Source organism: Anthonomus grandis, chromosome 7, assembly GCF_022605725.1.
Source record: "Anthonomus grandis grandis chromosome 7, icAntGran1.3, whole genome shotgun sequence".
NCBI lineage: Eukaryota > Metazoa > Arthropoda > Insecta > Coleoptera > Curculionidae > Anthonomus > Anthonomus grandis.
Genome location: NC_065552.1, coordinates 6,769,087 through 6,793,741, shown reverse-complemented (window position 1 = coordinate 6,793,741; position 24,655 = coordinate 6,769,087). Strand labels below are relative to the sequence as shown.

The window sequence follows — 24,655 nt, the reverse complement described above, 5'->3', positions numbered from 1 at the left end:
ACATTTTCCTGTTTTAATGCTCATTTTTAGGTTATTCTGATGTCTGCCACAATAAACGCATCCGATTTCGCGTTTTACTTCAGAAAACGGATCGCGCAACAAAGCATCCCCGCTCATATTGTGACAGTGACCAAACCCAGCCTATACACTACGAAACTGTATTATCTTGATCAAATGGCACCAATTAAACCAGAGGTAAGTAATTATTTTTGCTTCATTAAAAACGTTTTACTATTTATTTATTTTTAAATTTAGAACATACAATTCGACCTCTCCAACCCGGAAATCTCACAAGAAATCTGGGGTACATTCGCCTTTCTAGTTAACGTTTTCGATAAATTAACAACCGATGTGGAACTGAACTCCGATAGCGTTTTGGTATTTTTGCCCGGCATAAATGAGATCGAGGAGGCGCATAAAATATTGAAAAAAGAAGAGGAAGTAAACAAGGACAAAAAACGGCTCAAATGGGAAATAATCCCATTGCATTCGTCGTTACCCAATGACGAACAAGCGTTGGCTTTCAGGCCCGCCAAGCCGGGATATAAGAAGATTATTTTATCTACGAATATTGCCGAGAGTTCCGTCACGGTACCGGATATTGGTTTTGGTAAGTGAAATTTTCATTAACGGACTTACTTGAGTATTAATTAAAAAACCAGTAATTTTTTTTATATCGAGGATTAGTTTGTTTTGCATCATTTGATGTAATAATCTAGCTTGTACTTATCCAAAATATGAAATGTTGGTTTATGTTGACTTTAATTTACCGGATGCTACTTGCCTCAGTGCTTATGTGTATCAATTTATGCAATCAACAACCGCAGCTAATTGTCTGTGTTGAGTCTGCAATCATGCTAACATGTCACAAATAAATAATATTCCTAACTCATACGGCAACTTTTTAGATATATTTTTTACAATCATTGTGTTGGTAGAAGTCTCAGTTGCGTCCGAAGCACTTACGAATGTTACACAGCGTCACCTAGCTTATGAATTATCACTTCCTGCTAATAACATCAGTAATCTCAAATATGATTATTGTTATTTAGATTTTAGAAACTGTGATTACTATGATATGAATAACTTTTTTGCCTGTATTCCTTGGGAACAGGAGTTTGATACAACTGACATTAATAAGTGTTTCAACTATTTTTACAATGTTCTCTACTATGCTCTTGAAAGGTTTGTTCCAGTTAAGTATTATAAATCATCTAAATTTCTTCCCTGGTTCAGTCGTGAATGACAAAAATTAATCATAGATAAAAAAATATAAAACTTCCAAACTTGAAGTGGATTACATAGTATTTTCCAATTTAAGAAGTAGGTTATCAGCGATAATTGCTTTATATCCTACAGTACTAAAATGAATCATGATGTAGCAGTGGCGGCTCGTGACTTTAGGAAGAGCGCAAAACCCAAAATATACCATAAGCAGCAAAAACAAAATTTTAAAGCACATAATAAAAAATTAATATTAGAGAGACACTTACCCACGCTTATTGTTACATCCGAGGCAGTATTTATTTACTTTTTAAAGATAAGGTCTATTCTTCGGTCTTTTAAAGCTGCAAATTTATCGATGATATCGTCATAAAATGGTTCTACACTTATAAGTTCATTTAAAAGTTCCTTTTCAATAGAAATCTTTGCTAAGTTAGTAAGCCTATTTTCTGTCATTGAATTCCGTAGGTATGTTTTAATTCTTTTTAAGCAAGAAAAACTACGTTCAACTGAAACACTTGTAGAAGGAATGGTCACAATTAGACGAATTAATTTTGCAGCTTCTTTAAAAATGTCACTATTTTCGTGTAACTGTTCCAGCAGTTTATCTAACCGAATATTGCGGTTATTTTCGTCATTATAGATGAAGTTTAATTCATTTTTTAGCCGTGGCAAATCAGTAAATATATTAGGGAAAGAGTCTTTTAAATTATTTAATGATTCAAAGGGAAAATCCCTAGAATACTCTTCAAACTTAGTTGTATCTATCAACGTAACAAAAGCAGTTTTTTCCAAATCTTGAAACCTCGTATCAATTTGTCCTAATATTGTATCTAAAAGTTCATAATATAGAACTTTGTACTTTTGAAAAAGTTCTTTGGTCGTCAAAGTTTTTCGTCCATGACGATAATTCGATGGCACTGACACTCTCAAACTCACGAAATCAAATAATGATTGGAAACTGTTTTCATTTCTCTTTTCTTTAATAAGTTGCTGGGTGTTCTGAATTTGTGACATGCAAAGGCTAATATTTAGTGAACGTTTCTGTAACGTGTCAAAAAGAATATTAGTAATTTCGAAAATGTCACTGAAAATGCTGATGAAAAGACCAAACTCAAAATCATGGAGGTGGTTCAAGAAACCAACGCTTTGAGTTATTGAAGTTTGATCCGAAGTTTTGTCATCTCTAATTTCAGCAAATACTTGTTTTAAAACATCCCATTCATTATGAATAACATTTACAATCTTAGAGTTAGATGTCCATCGCGTTATTGCTGACGTAGGTATTCTTCTTTTAATGATCTGATCAGCTACATAAGTTCTTTTTGAAGAATGATAAAAAAATGAGGGAAAGCTATTTACATTTGCAAAAAAAATACGACATTGTGGTATCGTACTGCAACTCTGTTGGAGTACTAAATTAAAACGGTGGGCTGCACAGTGTACAAAAACGGCTTGTGGAGCTTCAACTTTAATTTTTGATTGCAGACCATTTACATGTCCAGACATAACACTAGCACCGTCAAAACACTGCTCCACTAATTTCGAACGATAATCATATTTTTCTATTCTTTTGGTAACTAAGTTAAAAAGAGCATCAGCTGTTTGGTCCGAACTTACATCGAAGAATCCTAAAAATCTTTCGACCACTTTCCCTGCACTATTAACAAATCTAATTATTATGCTGCATTGGGACTTTTGAAGAATGTCCGTTGAATCATCCACTTTCAATAGAAAAAAAATTACATTCTTTTATTTCGCGGTCTATATGTTCATCGAGATAATCGGAAATGCAGTCTATTAGTTCATTTTGAATAGTTTTTGAATTGGCAGAGAAAATAGATGATACCTTTTTATAATGCTCTTGAATATCTTTGTTACTAATCGATATGTACGAGTGCAAAAGTTCTTTAAAATTACCACGATTGTCCGAAGAATAAGTTTCATCATGCCCCCGAAATGCTAGCTCTTGCTTGGCTAAATACACAGTAGCACGAATAGGTAACTGCATAAACCTTCTATTTAATAGTACTTTATCGTTAAATTGTTTTATACATAACCTGGAATTTTCCTTCAGAGCGTCTTCAATAGTTGTAAGGTTTTTTTTAAAATTCACAAAGGACAAGGCAGATTGAATGTGCTCCGAAGATGCTTCATGTCTACTACAACCTCTTGTCACATTTCCAAAATTATTAAATCCCTCTTTATTCCATACACTCGATTTCACACCAATAATCAGACAGGGCAGACAAAATAGTTTTTTTAAATAAACACTACCGCACAACCACTTATAGTCAGAGTACCACTGATTTCTAAACCTACGAACGAAGGTTCTATCTTTTGATTTTCCCTGCTTTTCTATATCGAGAAAAGGCTTAGGTCCCTCTGAATTTAAAAAGTCCTTTTTATCATCGTTTTTCCACCTAGAAAACGGTGTTTCTATCAAGATGCAAATTGGGTCATATAACGGCAACATTTTATAAAAAAAATTCCCGAACGCGATGGAAATTACTTCCGATAAACAAGAACTAAGTCAATAGAATAAGAACCTGGCAGCGGCATGCATACGCAGCGCCTTTCTGTAAATTACCCCGCGTGTTTGTCCGTCCGTTGCCATAGCAACCGTCGTAAGCGCGGGGGAGGTGTTGCAGCGGATTATTGTTTCTGCTAATTGTGCTGCATTGACACATGCGGTGGCGGTCGCCGCTGCTCTTATGAGAATATGTTTAGCGCGCTCGGGTTTCTGAATACTTTTACAAATATATTCTTTATAGGATTACACTAATTTTGATAAATCAGATGAAATAAAGAATTAATTTGTTATAAAATATAAAACAAACTAAATTGTAAACGTAAAGATGTCGATTTTAAAACTCTTAAATTTTTTAAAATTTGTGGTGAAGCGGCGCTTCACCCGCGTCCCCTGACGAGCCGCTACTGTGATGTAGCTCAAAATTCAAATAACTTTTGGAATCATGTAAACAATTTACGAAGATCAAACTCCTATCCCAATAGTATGCAGCTGAATGGAAGATTTGCTGAAGGCAGTCAGGATATAGTTTATTTGTTTGCTCGTTATTTTTCAGCTTAAAGTTCCCATTTATAATGTTGTTACAATGTTAACCCTGGAATGCTACACTTATTTCCGACTCTGCATCTGCTACACAGGGGTACAACCGTACCCCAAATAAAACACGTCGTATTTTAGAAAAACGAAAAATTTATTCAGTTATAGAAAAATCATAACTTAAACCGAGTCTCTAAGAACACTTTTAACGCACATCCATAATAAAATGTTCATGCGGCACACACTGAGCATATTTTTTTTTGATGTTGCAAACACACGAACTTTTTGCATACAGCACAGCTTACTCTCGATTTTCGATCCTCTCTTCTGGGACAAAGCACACACTGTTGTTGTAAGCCTAGCAGGTACTTCTTCTGAAGTGGTTATCTTGAGGACCCTACATATAGTTTCACGGAGTTCGCGCCTCAAAGTTGGAGCTTCCAAACGACTCATCATGTGCGGTCTGACCAGGTCAAGGCAAGCTTCTTGAGGTATTCTCTCCTGTGCTTTACAATTTCTTTATTCACTTCACCAGAGCCACGCAAAGGAATCATTGAGTTATATCCCAGAATATCCAACAAATTATAGAACAGACATAATGACCAGTGACGTGTTTTTCTACCAGTAGAATAAGTGTGGCACAACTGGTCTAAAGTATCCACTCCTCCTTTTGTAGAATTATAAAATTGAATAATTTCTGGTAACTTGGTCGTAAATGGCTCATCACCTTTTTCGTGCATTGTCGAAAGCATAATTACTGCTTTTTTAGCACTCTTGGGTGGACAGTATAACAGTATCAGATGTCCACTGTACAAAACATGGCAGAATTTTGATTCCTTTCTTTGAGTTCCAAAAACAACTCAGGAATTTCTTTTTTATTTCGTCTCACAGTACCAACAATGGTAATTTTCCTCTCCAAAAGATGTTTCGCGGTCTCAGTAGAAGTAAACCAGTTATCCATGGTCAAGTTCCTATTTGTTCCTTGGACAGAACTGGTTAGCTTATTACATTAATACTGAGCTACAGGAATATCAGTTGGTGTGGAACCTTTTTCTATATAAATTTCAGCATCAAGTGCAAAAGCTGTTTTGGCATCACAGGACAACACAATTTTGACTCCGTATTTATTGGGCTTTGAAGGGATGTATATTTTAAAAGGACATCGCCCTCTAAAACCAACCAATTGTTCAACTTGGATCTCGTTATTAGTATATTGGGTAATTTTATCGAGATTTTCTTGAGTGAAACATAATTTCCAAGCTTTAGTTTCCGATGTTATATGTTTTGCTTCGTTTTTGTTTCCAGGTAAATGCAAAACCAGATTTCGTTTTGGTGTACGATGAATTGCGCCTTTCTTACCTGATCACATAAACCCATTTTTACCCCTAAATTTGGTAGGCACTGGTAAAATTTCCACCATATCTCTGTTGATCGCCTGTATTTCTGCCAATGGTATATTGTCATTTTCCGAATCTGTATCAGATGGAAAGGTATCCTGAGTCTGTTCTGGTGCAATAAAAGAATTAAGATTGATTTGATTGCCGCGTATTTCATCCTCTTCTGGCTCCTCTCTAAAATCAGGTATAACGGCATCTTCCTTCTCGCTGTCATCCGAAAAACTGTCTGAATCAGATTCATAGAGAATGCGATGAATTTCTCCGACATCTTCAGTCTTTGTTAGGTCGAAGAACTTCTGCCCAGCCATTATTCGTGCAGCCTAACAAAGAAAATCAATAATAACTTAAAAATCGTAGAAAAATGTAATAACTTAAAAAAAAACTAAAATATTTTCAGTATTATAGACATATTTTAGAAATATTTTTCAATAAAAAGATACTTACTCATATACTTAATAATAATCACCAAAATCTACTAAGAAGCGAAATAATCACAATTTAACCTAAACTGCTACACTGGGGTACGCGCTAAACCCAAATATCACAAATCTCGAAAAGAAAAAACCGTGTGCCAATGTCAATTGTCGCACGCGAACTGACTTGGCTCGTCTTGAAACTAATAAGACGTCGGCGTTTGTTCCCCCGCCCACTTCCATTTAACTTGAGATATGATTAATGATGGGGTACAAATGTACCCCAAGTAGCATTCCAGGGTTAATATTGATTCTATTAACATATCTCTTACTGATGTTTTCAAAGCGATTGACAGCCTCAAAACTAAATATTCTCTTCTCTCATCAGTCTTACTAAAAAATTGTGTGTGTTCCCTAACCAAACCCCTACATTATCTGTTCTTTCGTTTGATTCAGAATGTTTTCCAGATTACTGGAAAACCAAGTTTTTTGAGTTCGATATATAAGAGTGGGTATAGAAATGACATTGCCTCTTGGCAAACATAATTATACATCAGCAACGCGGTTTTTCTGAGGGTAAATCTACCGTAAACTAATTTACTGACATATCAGCAATACTTGTTGGACGCTTTTGAGAACCACAGTCTGGTGGACAGTATTTACACTGACTTCTCGAGGGCGTTTGACAGAGTGAGGCATAGACATCTCATTCAAAAGTTGCGTGTGATGGGTCTGAGCGATAGTCTTTTGAAGTATATTGATGGATTTTTGTCGAATTGTATTCAATTGGTGCGTATAAATAACACCATTTCTGAAGAAATTCAATTTTTTTCTGGTGTCCCATACAGGGCCTATTTTATTCATTCTATATATTAATGATCTTTGTTGTGTTATACGTCGCTCGCTATTTTTATTATATATATTTCTATTCAATTGCTCATTCTGGGCTTGAATATGCCTCACCTGTATGGTCTTAAAGCAAGGAGGACTCAATCAGATTTACTCACATTTTATAAAATTTGAAATGGAAGTCTTTATTGCCCTAATATTTTAAAAACTGTACCACTCAATATCAATAATAGATGTCTGAATCCTGCTATATTTCGTTTGCCTTTCCATCATGCTAATTACGGATTATTTTCTCCAATCACCAGAACGATGAGAGCATTTAATGAGCTTAATCTTGAACCCTTCGTAGATAGGTTTGTTTATTTATTTAAATTAAGACTCAAAAACTAGTGCTGAAATTGTCTATAGTGTTATGTCTTACGTTTTTGTATTTTTTGCTTTTTTGTTCTTTATTTTTGCTATAGTTATATTGATTATTGTTATATTCTTTGCCACTTGTTGTTTATAAATTGAATATATTGTATTTTAATATATTCTTGTAAACTGGCTGTGCCGTTTAAATAAATAAATAGGGCCAATTCAAACCTTATTAGCTATAGCTTATATGGGGTGTTCTTCGTGTTCTATAAATTTTATAGATTTAATAAATGAACCCTATTAATTAAAAGAAAGGTATGCAATAAATTGGATATTTAATAAATTAAAAAAAAAAATCTATTTCGCAAAAAATATTTCATTTTTAAATCAAATGCATAAAAAAATTATTAGTGTTGATTATTCGACCGCAAAATCGATCGACAATTCAATGCAAATGTTTCTCTTATGGGACATAACCAAACGAATTATTAGGGAAACTTCGTTTTTGGATTCTTATTTATTTATGAGGCGACAACTGAAATTAATGGCAAAAAATCCTCAATTCATACTATTTCATCAAGTATAGCCCACAGATCAATATTTGGACCTCTTTTATTTATTCTAGACTCAAATCATTTTTGTCTCGGAATAAATAATGGAAAATGTATCCAATTTCCCGATGACACAACTTATTATAACTCACATAAGAACTTAGAAAATGCTTAAACCGAGAACTTTTCAAGCATTTTAGCAGGGAGCTGGTTTGACTTAAATTCTCTGTCTCTAAATTTAAATAAAACTGTAAATATTGAATTCGGCTTAAAGACACAATTAACAGATATTAGGCAACTGAAAACTAAATTCTTGGGCATAATAATGAACAAAGAACTGTCCAGTATTACACCCAGGAATCTAGCAGAATTGCTTGCTTATATATGGGTATGTTTCAAAACCTTACAATGTATGGTATCTTAGCATGGGACAACACCACAGAGGCATTAACTGTCTTTAAATAACAAAACAAAGCCAGAAGGATATTATCCAGATTAAACCAAAAAAGAAAATGTTAGTCTTTTAGTCCTCACTTTAAGAACCTAAAAAAACTACCCCTCCCTGCAATATACATCTAACAGGCTCGTATGTATGCTAGAGAGAGCTTAGCGGTCTTGACACATCAATTAATCAATAAAAGAAGACTTCACATTTTTAATCTCAAATTTATTTGTTAGATGAAATTGCATTAAAAAAAACGTAAGTAAAAGAAGCAAAAACAATAGAAATATAAATAAAGGAAGGATGTTAGAAGAAAAAGTTAGTTAAGATTGTTTTAAATGGGAACATAGAGAAAGCCTTTATTGGTCTTCCATAAATTATACAGTTTTTATGGCCTGGTTTATTTAATATGGTTCATCTAATATCTATGTCATAATAAAATCATTATTAGATTAAAAATATAGAGTAATTTCTTGCTGATTCATATATTTATTAAACTCAATAATATTAAAATTTATTGGTCATTGTTCATTACAAATAAACAAGAAATGCTGGATCTTGCCCCGGTGATTTTTCTTCTTGTATATATTTTTGTGTCTCTTGTCCTTTGTTTTGGACTTCTTTAGATCCGATTGTGGTTTTCACACATGTTTTTTGTATCCCTGTAGAATATTAGAGTTTCACAAGGTTTAAGTTGTTTCTTTCTTTTTTTATAATTAAGAGGTTGTTGTACAAAGTGAGTCACTATGATCTAAACCAAATATTTTAAGTAATTTGATTGTGATTTCTAATCTGCACAGTAGCTTCTTTAATAGTCGGAAGTGAGATTAAACGATTGGCCTGTAAAATATTTAATCTTGACTTTTGTTTTCCGAATTTTTGCGCCCTCAGAAAAATTTTGAATAACGCCCTGGGCTCTTTTGACTAAAAATTCTAGTTAACTTTTGTTTAATTTAGATAAACTGGTTAAATTTTGAACGTAACAAAGTCACCCCTAAGTAGAGTTAAATACTGAGTGGTTGAATATCTAATTTAGTTGGGAATAAGAACGATCTCCTAGGGCTTTAAGATTTTTATTTTCTTTCTAAAAATCACAACCCTAAACCCTATTTAGTTAGTTAAATATCTTGGATTGTAAACCCAATTTTTACTACCAGTGAGAAAGTAAAATGGCATCAGATATTCAAGTGGTAGCTACTGGAATTTAAGATAATTTGATTGAAATTTGAATTAATTGAATTTGGCGGGTAACAAAGGTCCAACGTTGTAGTTAACAGTCACAATTTGAAGGATATAAATTGAAGCAAATTTTATTTTTTAGTGATTGATTTCTGTTTAACAAAAGTGATGACGGTGGATCCGATAACGAAATTCATGAGCTTAAAGTTAGAATGGGCTTCTCGAGTCAATTGCGAGCAAAGGGCCGGAAGAGTGGGAAGAACCTGTAATGGTAGAGTTTATAGGCTCGTCACTGAATCCTTTTATAATGTAAGTTGACTGTATGTTTCTTGTTTTTTGACTTTAATGAATAATTAGGTTAAACGGACTTGCTTATAAAGCTGGGCGTTGACTGTAAAATATTTAATCTTTACTTGAGATTTAATTTTAAGATTACTAGATACCCTAGTTTTAAGTCCGAGAGAATTTTTTTTCTAAAATACTTTCAAAATAAAACATGTTGCACTGAAAGAGTTTGAAAATTTTAAGATAACTTATATTACCATAAAAACTGGTTATAATACAACAGATTATAGGACAACATCTGCAGGCCTACCTCACGGTTCGGTCTTAAGCCCCTCACTTTTTAATCTTTATACAGCTGATTTTCGCAAGCTGCAAATAAGATCTAAAATATTGCAATTTGCAGACGATTTTTGTATTTATTGTACAGCATACGATATTTCAGCTTGTAAAAATAATCTTAACCATGTTATGTATATTTGTATTAAATATTTTCCAAGCAATGGTTATAGCAAAAAATCAGCCTTAGTAATTTTCACACGACACAATCTACAAATAAATAATCAAATAATTTTAAGTAATACTACCCTTCCATAGATAAAAGAACTAAAATACCTTGGTATAAATTTAGACCAAAAATTGACATGGAATATCCATATAAATTATATCTTACAAAAAGCTGAAAAGAGCTTGAATCTTTTAAAATCAGTTACTGCCCGAAAATGGGGCTCTGATCTTAAAACATCTTTAATGTTCTATCGAGCATTTACTAGATTGTTGCTGGATAATGGCTCAATGTTTTATGGTTCTGCTACTAAAACGAGACTACTAAAGGTTGATCGTATACAATATAGAGCTTTGAGATTAGTCACAGGCGCTTCAAGATCCACGCCGATTGAAGCATTACTGGCAGAGACTAATGAGCTACCATTAGAGATAAGACGAAAAACTTTTGATTAAAAATGTGCAATATCGGAATAACCCGCTAATAGATAAAATTCATAAACTGGGTATGTCTAATTTAACTAATAAAACTGAAAACTAAAAACCTCCATCGATTCATTAATGAACCAAATATAATATGGATGTACGAATTACCTTTTGGGGTTAATTTTTTTGACCCCATAATAATATTGCCTAAATTTACTAAATGTCATAAAGCCAATCAAACTTTTCCTAAAGATACTTTAAATAAATTTCAAAGCTATTTAGAAATATACACAGATGGATCAAAAACTGCTAATGGAACAGGTTGTGCCTTATTATTCCGAAAATTAACTTAAAAAAAAAATTCGTGATGAAAAAAAAGTGTGAGGACTATGCTTCTATTTTTACTGCACAGGCATTAGCAATATTAAAAGCTCTGGAATTTATTAGTGATGCTAATATAGTTTCAAACTTTTTAATACTTTCTGATTCACAATCAGTTTTGCAATGACTGAAAAACGGACATAATTTTAAACACCCAGTTATTTTTAAGATTTGAGAGGCTATCATTAGTAATTTTGATAAACATAATACTAAGGTAGCATTCATTTAGTTAAAAGGCACACCAACCTGTATTAAAATTTGACTTTTTTATAATGTGCGGTATATTTTTTTGTTTGCCCTTTTGATTTGCTTCTGTGAGGTAGGTATTGAAAGCTAGTCTGTGGCAAGTTTAAGGACCTATTGTATTTTTTATATAAACCGGGTGACACAGGAAAAAAAACTCTTAATAAGTTTTTTACTTTTCAAGATAAAGAAATTAAATTTGGTATATCGATAGAATAGTTATAAAAGCATCTTTTGACGTATTCTGTTATTTTATGTTACTTCCGGTTTAACAGGAAGTGATGATACCAAACTTTATTTGTTTATCTTGAAGAGTAAACTAGTTATTAAGTGTTGCCTATTTCCTGTGTCACCCGGTATATATTGCGTAGGTTTAATTGGTTAAATAAACATATTTATTTATTTACTTAAAGCGAATAGTCACTATCAAATGAGACATCCTTTTTAATATATTTAATTGAATAATAGCTTTTCTTATATTCATTTGTACTTACCTTAATTATTCCCGGTGTAGTATGAAATGCAAAAAACGAGCGTACCCGAAATACTACGAGCTCCTCTGGCCCACGTCGTACTACATACGAAAATGTTGGAGCTGACCGAATCGCCCTCCCAAATCTTGGCTTTAGCCATGGACCCGCCAAATTTAAAAAATATTCAAAGCACCATTTGGGAACTTAAGGAGGTAATTTAATGAAACTCACCCACCTACATAAATCACCAAGGGGTTAAACGAATATTTTTTTTAAAAATAGATTGGCGGTATGTTAAATACTTGCCGAGGCATTCCGTGTAGTTCCGATGGAGATCTGACCTTCTTGGGTCAAGTTATGGCCACTCTACCGTTGGACGTGCGTTTATCGAAGCTTATCGTTTTAGGGCAGCTGTTTAGCTGTTTGGAGGAAACAATTATTATCGGTATAAAAGTGCATAAATGAATTTAAAAAGAAAAAGATGTTTATTTGGTTTGTTGTAGCCGCGGGATGTTCCATACAAAATATATTTTCCATTCCGTTCCAAAAGAGGCTGGACGCTTATAAAAAGTTGTTGCTTTGGGCGGACGGGTCTAGTAGCGATCCGATTGCTCTATTGAATTTATATGGGGTAAGTGTATTTAGTATCTATATCTTTTTTTTTAATTTACAATTATACAGTGTGTCCACTTAAGTTCGCACCATATGGAAAGCTGTTTTATTTTAATTCTTCATAAAAAGTTCTGATTGGTCCAAAACCTAAAATGCTACCATCAGATATTAATTTTTTCCAGTCGTATACGAAGAAAATATGATGTTTGCTTAAGAATAAAGTACCTTTATTTTTGACAAAATCGAAAACTGTCATTAAGAAAAGTTGATAAAGAACTAAAAGCTACGTTCAAATATGCAATTACATCGAAATGTATGGAAAAAATCTTTTTTTTTTTACTACAATAACAATGCAAATGTAACTGTAGTTACATGAAATCTAGGATACACTGATAAACAAATGAGTTCATAGCGAGAATTGTTTGACAGTGAACGTCAAATAAAATTTGTTAACATCCCAGTGAAGTTTAGTGTGGAAGAAAAAATAGAAATGGTGTTAATTATTGGTGATAATTATAAAACTTCATATAGCAGCCGAGATATTTACCAACAGACATCCAGGGAAAAATATACACCATACATCGGTAATAAGAATTATGGAAAAATTCAAGTCATGTGGAGATGTTAATAATAAATTCAGCAACAAGCGTCAAAAAAACGTTATAAGTGAAGAGATGAAGTTGAATGTAATGGTATCTGCAGTGGAAAACCCTAAAGTATCTCTGCGAAAAAGGGAGGTCTTCACTTTCAGATAAAATTATCCACAATATCAATAATCAAAATAATCCACAATATCAATAATTCTAAAAGAGAACAAGTTTCATCCATATAAACTACATATCCATACTTTAAAACCTAGAGACTACGACAGACGACTAGAATTTTGTTTTCTTATCTAAGGAGAGCTAGAAGATGATCCTTTTTTGGGCCAGAAAAATATTTTTTCCTGACGAAGCTACTTTTACGTCTAATGGAACAGTCTTCGCAAAATTCTCGCTGGTAGACTGACTCCAATCCCCACTTCACGATTAAAACTCTCGATCAATATTATTTTAAAACTAACGTTTGGTACGGCATTTACAAGGATAAAATAATTGACTCTTCTTTTTCGACAATCTATGCGATATCTTATCTTAAGCGAATCTATACTTAACGATATTTAAATTTTTTACAAAATCAGTTGCATGATTTTCTTCGTGACCTTCCAAGACATAAACGACAACAGGTATGGTACCAGCAGGACGGCGCAACATGTCATAGTACGATGGAAGTAAGGCAATACCTTGAAAAAATCTTTAATATAAGGTTAATTCATAGATATTTTTTGCCCAGCTAGGTTGCCAGAATTAACCCCATTAGATTTTTTCTTATAGGTTTACTTAAAAGAATAGGTTTATCAATACAGACCATTCACAAACGTAGAACATTTGGAAACAATTCAGGGTATAACTCCGAATATAATCAGAAATACATATATTGAGGGAATTTTCTTCTAGAACGGAAACATATGTAACGTAAGAATATGTTGAAGCAATAGTAAATTGATGATAATCTTACTCGCTTGTTAGGCAATTAATATTATTAGCACTGTATACAGTGTACTTAATGTGAAACTACTGTGTATACTACTTTATATTCTGTTTTTTACATTCTTTAGCAAATATAAATTTTCTGATATACCTCGCATACACCTGAAAAAATTAATATCTGATGGTTGCATTTTAGGTTTTGGACCAAGCTTTTCATAAAGAATTTTTTTTTTATTAATAAGAAAAGTTTTCCATATGGTGCGAACTTAAGTGGGCACACTGTATAATTATCTAGATAAGTAACTTTCAAATCAAGGTATCCAATAAATCATTTTTAAGACAGTAACAGATATTTCAATTTATTGAATTTAAACACATTTTAACTTAGTTTGGAATCACTGCTTCAACATCAATTTATCATTAAAATGTATCGAAGTACAATCAAAACTAATAATGAAAAAATCATTTTATTTCTTTATTAATTTATTTATATCCTAAACGTATTAGGATCGGATTTCAGTCAGGGAATAGCGCAGGCCATGGTCAAAACCGAATATTGCAATATTGCGCATTGTCGTACATAAGCAGGGGCGTAGCGAGGGGGTGGGGTATCTGACATTCTCCCCAGTCAGCAGTTGGCAAATCTCTGATTTTTAACGCAAAAATAGGGCAATTCAAATACAGAATCAGCAACTTGAAATGCATTTAAAATACTTAAGTTCAAAAATACTTGAAAATTGAAATGGAACGTTATTAATTTATTTCAAATTTTGGCAATAAATTATCCATGTAAAAGTGCAAATGACGACTCAATAATCGGAAGTTAATTGAAAGATAATAGCATATTAACTATAGAAGACTTCACTTGATTTTAGCTTTCACTTGTTATCTGTTCTATTTGTCATACACTGAAACCTTGCTGTAACGATTGGCACCTTTTTCTATCCCGATCTCTTAGCATTAGAAATGAATTATATATAATACTCGTTACACTAAGGTTTCAGTGTACTTACAACGAAAAGTCGACATCCCCACTTACGTACAGACTTGACTATTTATTATACACACTACCATGACCATACTTTTACCCAGTCACAGTTTATGCCATACATTTGACGCTCTCTTTACGCCTCTGTGCGTAAGTACAACATTTTACCAAGTTCTGTAACCGAAATTCGTTGCTGTAAAAGAACTTTCAATGGGAACCAGATTAGTCCGAAAACTTATCGAAACTTCAGCACATACCATCAAATTTTTCCCTTGGTACTTGTCCACTCTTGAAAGGTTTAAAGGTATTGGTATTATTCAGTTTACTAAAAGATGTTTCACTCAAGTTGCTTGGAACGAGACTTTAAACGTCACGTAAAAATCAGTGAAAAACAATATTTTTACTGTTTGGAAATATTGGAAAAGGTTCGTTTTACTAGTCAATAAAAATGCCAAATGCTCTACATCATTGGTTTGTTTAGACTGATCTTGGTACAATTAATAGTGCAACGGAAATATACTGACTACACGTTATAAAAATATTGATAAAACATTTAAAGAAGTGATGGTGGCTAAAATATATGTATACAAAAGTGTGGTATGCAAACATAAAACAAACTATAATCTTAACTAGGATAAAATGATATACAGTTTTTTATAATTTACAAGAGCACCACCAAACTACATCATACTAAATCGAAAGTCCTTACCCACAATATATCACTCGACCCCGCTTGCCATTTAAGATTTTAGGAGGTTGTAGGGATGAAGATAATTTTGTGATTATTAAGTGTTCCCCTCGTAAATAAAATAGTAAATAAATAAGGACTTTCCATAATTGCCTGTTTCGTTTTCGATGCGCCACCCTGTATAATAAATCTTTATCATAATGTTGGTATTTAAGCTTAGGTTCAGATATGTTTAGTTCCAAATTGTATGGTCTACGTTACATCCTTACAACATTTTCATGGACTTAAAATCGATTAAAAATATTTTAGTTTTATAATGCATACAATTTCTTAATTTATCTTTTTTTAGGTAAGTATTAAAATTATTAAGATTCTTTTAAAACTCATGTAAAACCAGTAAATAAATACGAAAACTTAGTTTTACAAATAACAAAAAAGTGTGAATTTAGTGAGTCTGTTCGCCATTTGCTTCATCTACCTTAAATAGTGTAACAGCACCTTGACCAATCATGACATGTTGTTTTTGTTTTTGCTTTTTATAAGGAAATTCTTTAGGAAAGACATATAAAGTAAGAACTTGTGATTGTAATTTATGTGTTAGGTTTGATTCATTTAAGAGAGGTTTAATTAATACAGTGGTGGCCAAAAGTATGGAAACTTTTTTAATTTGTATTTTTTTTAAGAAACCAGGAACTATAATAAAGTTACTCATATTGTGATAAAGTATATATAATATATTACCTAACTTAACATATTAATTTGAAATTAAACATATTATAAAAAGAAAATTAAATAAAATTAATATTTTTTTGGCCAAAAGTTTGGAAACTGAAGAATGTTATTTATATAAATTACATCTAAATCAAAATCTGCTAATATTTTGTGGCATATCCCTCCGAATTTATTACTTCTCCACATCTTCGTGGCATAGAATCGGCAAGTCTTGCACAGTCTTCACTGGAAATGGCAGCCCACTCAGTTTGCAGTATTTCCCACAGTTGAGCCTTATTTGAAATCGAATGGTTTCGAATCTTCCTGTCCAAATGATCCCATAAATTCTCTATGGGATTCAGATCTAGGGACTGTGAAGGTCAATCCATTAAAGCAATGCTCTGTTCATTTAACCAGTTTTTCACAAATTGGGACTTGTGTTTAGGTTCGTTGTCTTTCTGAAACAACCATCTCAATGGCATTTCCTCCTCAGCATAAGGCAACATGTTGTTCTCCAATATGTCTTTGTATAGAAAACGGTCCATTATTCCATCAATTTTAACCAGGGGGCCAACACCTGATCAGGAGAAACAACCCCACACCATTACGCTTCCACCACCATCTTTTACCGTAGGCATTTGGTATTTGTGGTTGTACCTTGTACCTTTTGGTCGCCGGACATAACGTCTCCCGTCACTCCCAAATAATTGAAACTTACTTTCGGCACTAAATAATACAGTATTCCATATATTTATATTTTTGAGAGTTTTCGGATTGCGATATTTTCTGAATTTTTTGAAACAGGTTAAAGTTTCCATACTTTTGGCCACAACTGTAAGTGTAGATAATACGTGTTATCTTTGTTTCTTACAGTAGATCTGAGGATACCTGTGACTTTTGAGTGTTGATTTATTCCTCTTTACTTTGCATAAAATCTTTATCATTTAAAGGTTAATAAATACTCATAATCCAATAAAGACCAGATTATTCACTGCGGTATTCTCAAATATAAATCGACTTGTAAACATTTATCCCTTATAGGTTTGGAAAAATCTAATCCGAGAAAACTCCTTCCAAAGCCACCGTGAGGAGTTACAGTGGTGCCAAAGGAACCTGGTGAGCTTAAAAGGTTTGCGCGAGTGGAACTTGTTGATTACAGAAATAAAGGAGAGATTAAACCGGCTGCAGCTGAAAGAAACCTCGGGTCCTGGCAAGGTTGAGCTTTCTATTGTTGAAAAACCCACCGTTTTAAAGGTAAATGTTAAAATTTTTAAGTAGTTCTACATATTAGAAATTTATTTTGTGTGTAAAGTAAGACGTGTGGGTATATAAAAAAAATTTTTGGAGTATCAAAAACGATAAGGGAGGTAATGTAGATATTAAGATGACGTATGGGCGCGAATTTGGAGACACTAACAATGGTATGGTAAAACTTCTTCTTTTCAGAACACCTTATATTTTATTTAATTTTTGAATAGTTTTGATTACAAATATTATAATAATAAAGTTTATTAAATACATAATATATACTAATAAATACAATAAATAAAAAATAAAAATAAACATTAATAACACTGAGGCACCTAACACTTGTGTGTGAATTATGGTTATTATGTAATTATGGTTTATTAAGTCGATTTCAGGATGTGTAATTTAACTTTTAAAATGCAGTTTGGATCAAAAAACATTTGTTAGATGTATTTAAGATTAATTAAATCATTAAAAACTTCTCTACCTTTCAAAAGTTCAGTTTTTAGTTATACGCTTGAAAGATTTGAAACTTCCGATAAAATCCTTGCATTATTTGGCAGCATGTTATACAATCTTCGAGCATAATATTTTACGCTTTTTTGCCATGGGTTCTACGAGTTATTGTTGGATAACCAAGTTGGTTTATCTAGTAGAGGAATTTTGCTTCATATTTACCTCTATCTTGCCTTCTTATTGCATATAAATAAGGAATGAAATAAACCCAAAATTTTTATGAAGGAATAGCTCGCTTACTGAACATTAAAAGGCAATTTCTAAGTAATCTAGTATTAAAGTTAAATGAAGTAAACAGTAATTACTTCATGTTCATTCTATTTGATATTAATGATTTTCAACCTTCATGATGGAATTGGAATTATTAAACATAATACAGAGTCTCCCCAAAAGGTCTTTTCAGAATCTCCAGATTCTAGGGTACAAGAACATCTTAGCCTTGTTAGGAAATTCAAAGGCACTGTTACAGAAACTAAGTCTACTTTTGCTGCCCATTTTCTAACAACAAAGCATAGTTTCACGGTTTATAAAAATGTGCGCTTATTCTCCAGTGCCACAATAGTATAAAGCTTTCTTGAAATGTTTTTTCTTTTATTCTTAGATCATATATCAAGACTCGATATCGTAACGGTATAAATCTCTTGCCTATAATAAGCACATGTGGAAGCTTTGGGGTGCAAACCTCATAATTGATTTTAATTTTTAGTATTTTTAATGTTTATAATTTTTTACAAGAAGTACGTTGTTGTGGTTGGTCGATTTTACTACCAGTGTTATCGTGTAGTTATTAGGTAGTAGGTGTGTGTGATGGCCTTTGACAGTTCAGGTAATATTTTTATCTTTTAATACTATGAACTTTGTCTTGCAGTAAGGTGTATTTCATATTTTAGGTCTGATCATACTCAATTCTTTAAGCGAAGCAAGTCACCTATAATTTATTTTATTATATAGTTTTTGAGGCCGAGATTTGGAGTTTTGTTGTAAATAGTATCAACGCTCTTTGAGCATAATAGAGGAATTCTTTTAACAACAACAGTAAGGTTTGGCGATTCATCATGAATCGTTTAATGCCAAACGTTTAACGCTTCCAAATTCTGGAAATTTACTTCTAAAAAATGAATCTGTTCGAAAAATTATAGAGCACTTCGTCAATTTTACGGTCAACAAACTTTTATTTAAATTGTACTGGAAGTCTTTTTTAAAATGCATTAAAAAAATTCATTAGATGGCTGAAAGCAAGCACTGATCTCTTAAATCAATTTATGGTAATCTAGCACTTACTTCTAATCGATCGTTTTCGAAACTAATTTTACTTTTCTGGATTCATGCGTAATTACTAATTTTTTCATCAAATCTCCTGGATAATCAAACATTTTGTACAAACTCAATATTAATAAAAAATTATTTGTAGGTGGTTATGGCGGGCGCTTTTTACCCAAACTACTTTATAAAATCGTCGGAAGGAAACCCAAATGCGGAAAGGGAAGCGGTGAAAGTAGTTGGGAGCAGAGATCCCTTTTGTACTGTTTATTTTACAGGTAAATTGCAAATTATTCTAAAAGAACAACGTAATATTTAATAAAAGTTTTCAGCAATAAATTCATTCATATTTTTCAAAGATACTCATTTTTATAATAATTAGCATGAAAAAAACAGAAAATCAGTAGCATCATCTTGTTTCGCCTTTCAAAGATATCATCAGACCTTGTGGTATACAAGTATTAGGGGTAAGTACTTATACCCCAAATGTAGATCTGATGATGCGTTTTGTAAGGCGAAACATTTGTCACATTAATTTAAAATGTAAACAAAAATAAAGTGAAATATTTGATAACTTTTTTTTACACAGGACTGGATCCACAGCAACCGGGCAAAATTTACGTTAGACAAATCAAGAATATGATTACGGATAAGGGAGAAAGTTGCTCGGATGTTAATATAGGATTCGACGGAAGCACGTAAGGCTCTTCTATAAGCGTTTTTTTAATGTGTTTCCGCGACAGATTCTCTTACTTTGTGGGTCGTATCTCATAGTAATTTTCATAATTTTTCAGAAAAATCTATATAGAATTCAAAAACCCTATAAAGGAAGGCATTCCTGTAAATATCGACGGATCGAGGAGACTGATGAGCTGTCCGGGCAAAGTGCCACGCCAAGTCTACGAAATGCTTAGAAAAAGACAATTAAAATACAACTTTGAGTTGAAATGTTTACCGTAAGCATACGATTAGCGTTTAAGATATAATACTTGTAAATAAATGGGTTTTTTAGAGTCGCCAAAGCATGGGAATTTGCCGAATCCAGGGGCTCAAGGGGCAATCGCAATACCGTTACGGAGAGAAACTGCTTTTCTAGTATTAACTATTGTCCCATTCCCGCCATGAGTATCCAGTATTCTGAAATAATAATTTCTTGCGTAAGTATATTTTCCATTTTTTTTGTACAAGATACGATATGATGTAAGAGTTTCGTACTAAATAATTGATGTTTTGAATTATGTATTTTCAAATACAGTTATAGGGTTTTGTAAAAATGTCTTTTAACACCCTGGATATTTTTATTTATTTGAATAAATGACTAGTACTTATAACTAAATAGGGGTAAAATTGGGTCAAAGTAAACTGGTCCAAACCATTTTGATGTGTGTACAGGGCGTCCCGATTACAATGTTCTTTAACTTTAGAAGTGCATTTCGTGTTCAGAACAAGGAGACTACAGGTAAGGAGACTGATCTGTATATTAAACGTGGGTACTCAAAAATAAACGCTAACAATTTAATACCCAAAAAAAAATCGGATAAAAAAATATTTAACTGTTAATTGATTTAATTAATTGTTAATTAAAAACATTTTCCTTATATTTAACAGAAGAACTTGTATAAGGAAATAGTATGATGTAAGGGTATAATAATACTTATAGATCTTTTAAGGTATGACTAGTTAAAACAATTTACAAGTCCAAGAGAGAACTGCAAAAATAAAGTTGTCAAAGTGCCCGAAGAATACAATACTCTCTTACCTCAAAACGCCCAAAAGAAAACCTTAAAACAATGCTCCTAGCTTACAGTCGGTGTGGGTTGTGCTTTTCTTCCTCTACACAAACCCTTACCAAATAATTGCACTTAAATATTTGTGCCAAAATCACCAAAATATTACCGAACTCTAAGTCAAATCCGGTATGGCGCCACCAAAGTTTTTGATTTTATAAAATCCTTATTGAAGCCCAAATTTACTTTTTTTACTTTTAGGCAAGTTTAAAATAAAACTTGTAATAAAATGTCACTATCAGTTAAGATTTTCCAGTATTATCAACCAATATATCAACATCAAATAAAAAACCAGATTAAAAACAGAAGAATAACAATTTATTAAGAAAAATTTATTTATTAAGAGTGATAACAACTATAGATGTATGCTGTTTTAAATTGTTTTATATATTATGTGATGACTGTAATTCACTAAAGGTAACATTAAGAAATGGTATGCTTTTTAGTAAGACCAGAGTTGAAAGAAGTTAAATAATCAGACACCAATGTAGAGAAAAAGAAACAATCAAACTAACCCCATAAGCTTAAATAAAATAATATCAGGTTTAATCCCTGTTGCCCTTAAAATAATAAAATGAAGTATGGTCCTGTTATTCTTACTTGAAGAAGCCAAATAAATATTAAGCGACCGCAAAAAAATATGTTGAACTCTGCCTCCCTCAGAGGTGTGCCGTTAAAATGAAACGGGTGGGTAATGTAATAAAGTTATCTTCATGGTTTCAATTCAGTTTTTTTTTATAATAGTTTTACTAACAAAATTAACTTCAATTGCTTTGATCTGACGGAATTTTTATCAATTCTAAATATGTTTTTGGTTTTGAACAGATTTAGAATTGATACTATTAAAATGTATTATTGTAAAGCTTACATGAGTTGTTTAAACGTTATACAATGTTTTAAGTTAGGGACATAAGGTTTAATTTAAAATACAATGTGGTTTAAAAATTCACCTATTATACAATACCTTTTTATATTAAATTGCCTACTTTTTCGCAATGGATCAAGCAATCCGAAATTTATTGTCGGAATTGACAGATGCAATAATGAATCGATTTGATACCCAACAACGTGCGTTTTATGTCCATAGCTTTTATAAATTAAATCATTCCTACATCGCAGTTTTACGTCGGTTGGGTGCTGGTAATGCTCTTCACAACGTCTGTGAATCTCATCAAATCTTGGATAGATAAATTTGAAGAAAGGTATTGAAACTATTCATCCTTCTGGAATCGTACGAAATGTGCGCACTAATCAAAATATTGACCGGGTTAGCGATGCAGTTGTCCAATATCCACACAGATCAGTGCAAAAATATGCTGCGGTTCTCCAGTTACATGAATGTAGTTTTTTTTTGTATCTTAATGAAAGTAATCCCTTTTTGAATAGGATTTTGTCGTCAACGGAAATATCCTTAATTTTTCATAAAAGTTATGATATGTATATTGTTTTTTGAAACTAGTATTTGGTATTTTATTTAGCATTCTTGAATGGTTAGATGCATTAGCCATAACAATTACTGAATTTGGATAAATGTTAGATAATTTTGCTGATTAGAAAACCATTTTTCAAATAATGCCGCAGTCATATCTTGAAGGGAATCAGCTGAAGATTGAAAAATATTTTAGGCAGACAAGAGTAACGCGTTTTTAACAAATCCTTCTGTACTTTCCGCATGAAATATAATGACTCGTTTGCCTATTGAGCATGGCGCATTCAAAACACAATACGTGGAATTATCAACCCAACGGTATTTAATTAGGTCATGCGTAAAACCCTGTTTCATCTAAATATATTATTAAGTTTATTTAATTTACGATATAACTTAATACTACGCCAATGCTTTAAAATAATCCAATTAAAATAAATGCAATTTTTTTGCTGCGGCATGGGCATTGATCTGCTATTGAGGGCCGATGCCGACGCAGACCTGCATCGGGCGGTCTCTTTGCAAATCCGCCGCGGTATAGTATGCTGCCAGTGTACCGTCATCTTAAGATAATTCTGGGAAAAGAAGTAGGTTTAAAACTGGCCTCGGTCTATCGGTCTTTTCGTCGGCACGCTTTCATCGTTTTTATCGTCATTCAAGTGAGATTAAAAAGACTATAACAGTTGTTTGATGACAAAACTCATAACTTATAAGAGAAAGAAGAAACCAAAGTCTGGCTAGTTAAAATCTTTAAGTAAAATAAAGAGAAAAATATACAGAGCCGGAGAACCAATCTATCAGGCTGTTAAGTTATAAAAATACTTTTAAAGAGAGAACTTCTTAAAATTAAATACTAAAAATTTTAAGTAGCACGGTATATCCCACCACGGACAGTGTTCCTGCTTAAAAAAAACAAAACCTATAAAGCTTTTCCAAAATATGTCATATAAACTACTAAATATTTCCAATTACTATATGCATATTTAGGAAAATAAGAAAAATAAACTTAAAGGATAACTGAAACTGTGTATACCAATGCAAAACTAAAACATATACTCGTAGTACTACGTACAGGAGTTACTTGTTACAAATAGTCATAATATATTAGGTGATACAAATCAATAAATTCATAAATGCAAATAATCAATATGTAGGTAATTATCAATAATACTAAAAGGTTTTCAATGATAAGATATCGAAACAATGTGAGGTGTGGAATCGCAAGATATTAGTGCTATAAAACAGTTGGAAAAAAAAGGAAATAAATACAATTTTAAATAATACGCCACAAAATTCAACTCTCCGATGACTCGTTAAATATATGTTCTTCAAGTTGTAAAAATAACAGGTATTCATATCAAGGTACTTAACTCTTAGCACACAGCAGCCAAAATTCCAGACTCCAAAGACACCAAAACACCAACAAGGAAACAACTGCAGGTTTCCAAGTTTCACCTCTTCGACCTCAGTCCACCTACACTCTAGTAGCAAGCCAGAGTGGATGTCTGCTACAGCGAAATCCACATTAGGATGCAAAATTTAAGGGGGACCCCATAGAACCAAGTTTCACAGACAAATTAGTTCCTCCAAAATTGTCCCATACCAGAAAAACTCTAAAGCAACGGACCCTTTTTAGAAAAATAGGTACAAAGTTTAGCCTTGAGAAACTTTTCAAAACTCATATACGAAATTAGGTACAAAACATGTGAAATGTATCAAAAGATCTGCTTACCCTTATATTAGAGAGTTTTCCTTAAAAACCACGTTGCCAATTAGTAGTGCTATAATTTTTGCCGATGTAATATGGGCATGTGAAGAGTCTTTAGGCTTTTAAATCGCCATCAAAAAGCCAGTAAAATCAAATACTAAATAACTTGCACTAAGCCCCAATTAATTTTACTTTTACCTCATATAGTCAGATAGAGCCCCTATACGGAATAATTCGAAAAGAAAACTGTTTGACTAACGCACTTGTTCACGCACTAAAAGGGAAGATTTAGAGGTGCGATTAATCCAAAATTACCCTACACTTTTTCTAAATAGCAACAAAATTGTTTAAAAAAAAAAATAATCTTAAAATTTACTTTTGCCAGGTTGGTAAA

At 32.5% G+C, this 24,655-nt stretch overlaps 1 protein-coding gene across 2 annotated transcripts in view; it reads left to right on the top strand.

The window, feature by feature from the left end:
* LOC126738874 (probable ATP-dependent RNA helicase spindle-E) overlaps window positions 1-24,655 on the top strand; it is a 56,466-nt gene that overhangs the window by 8,645 nt on the left and 23,166 nt on the right. For both annotated transcript variants that reach the window (XM_050444337.1, XM_050444338.1), the window contains exons 5-15: window positions 31-195; window positions 256-610; window positions 9,622-9,788; window positions 11,830-12,000; window positions 12,071-12,233; window positions 12,292-12,419; window positions 17,358-17,570; window positions 19,492-19,618; window positions 19,930-20,038; window positions 20,135-20,296; window positions 20,353-20,497. In XM_050444337.1, coding sequence (XP_050300294.1) covers window positions 31-195; window positions 256-610; window positions 9,622-9,788; window positions 11,830-12,000; window positions 12,071-12,233; window positions 12,292-12,419; window positions 17,358-17,570; window positions 19,492-19,618; window positions 19,930-20,038; window positions 20,135-20,296; window positions 20,353-20,497 — 1,905 coding nt within the window. The remainder of the gene's footprint in view (window positions 1-30; window positions 196-255; window positions 611-9,621; window positions 9,789-11,829; window positions 12,001-12,070; window positions 12,234-12,291; window positions 12,420-17,357; window positions 17,571-19,491; window positions 19,619-19,929; window positions 20,039-20,134; window positions 20,297-20,352; window positions 20,498-24,655) is intronic.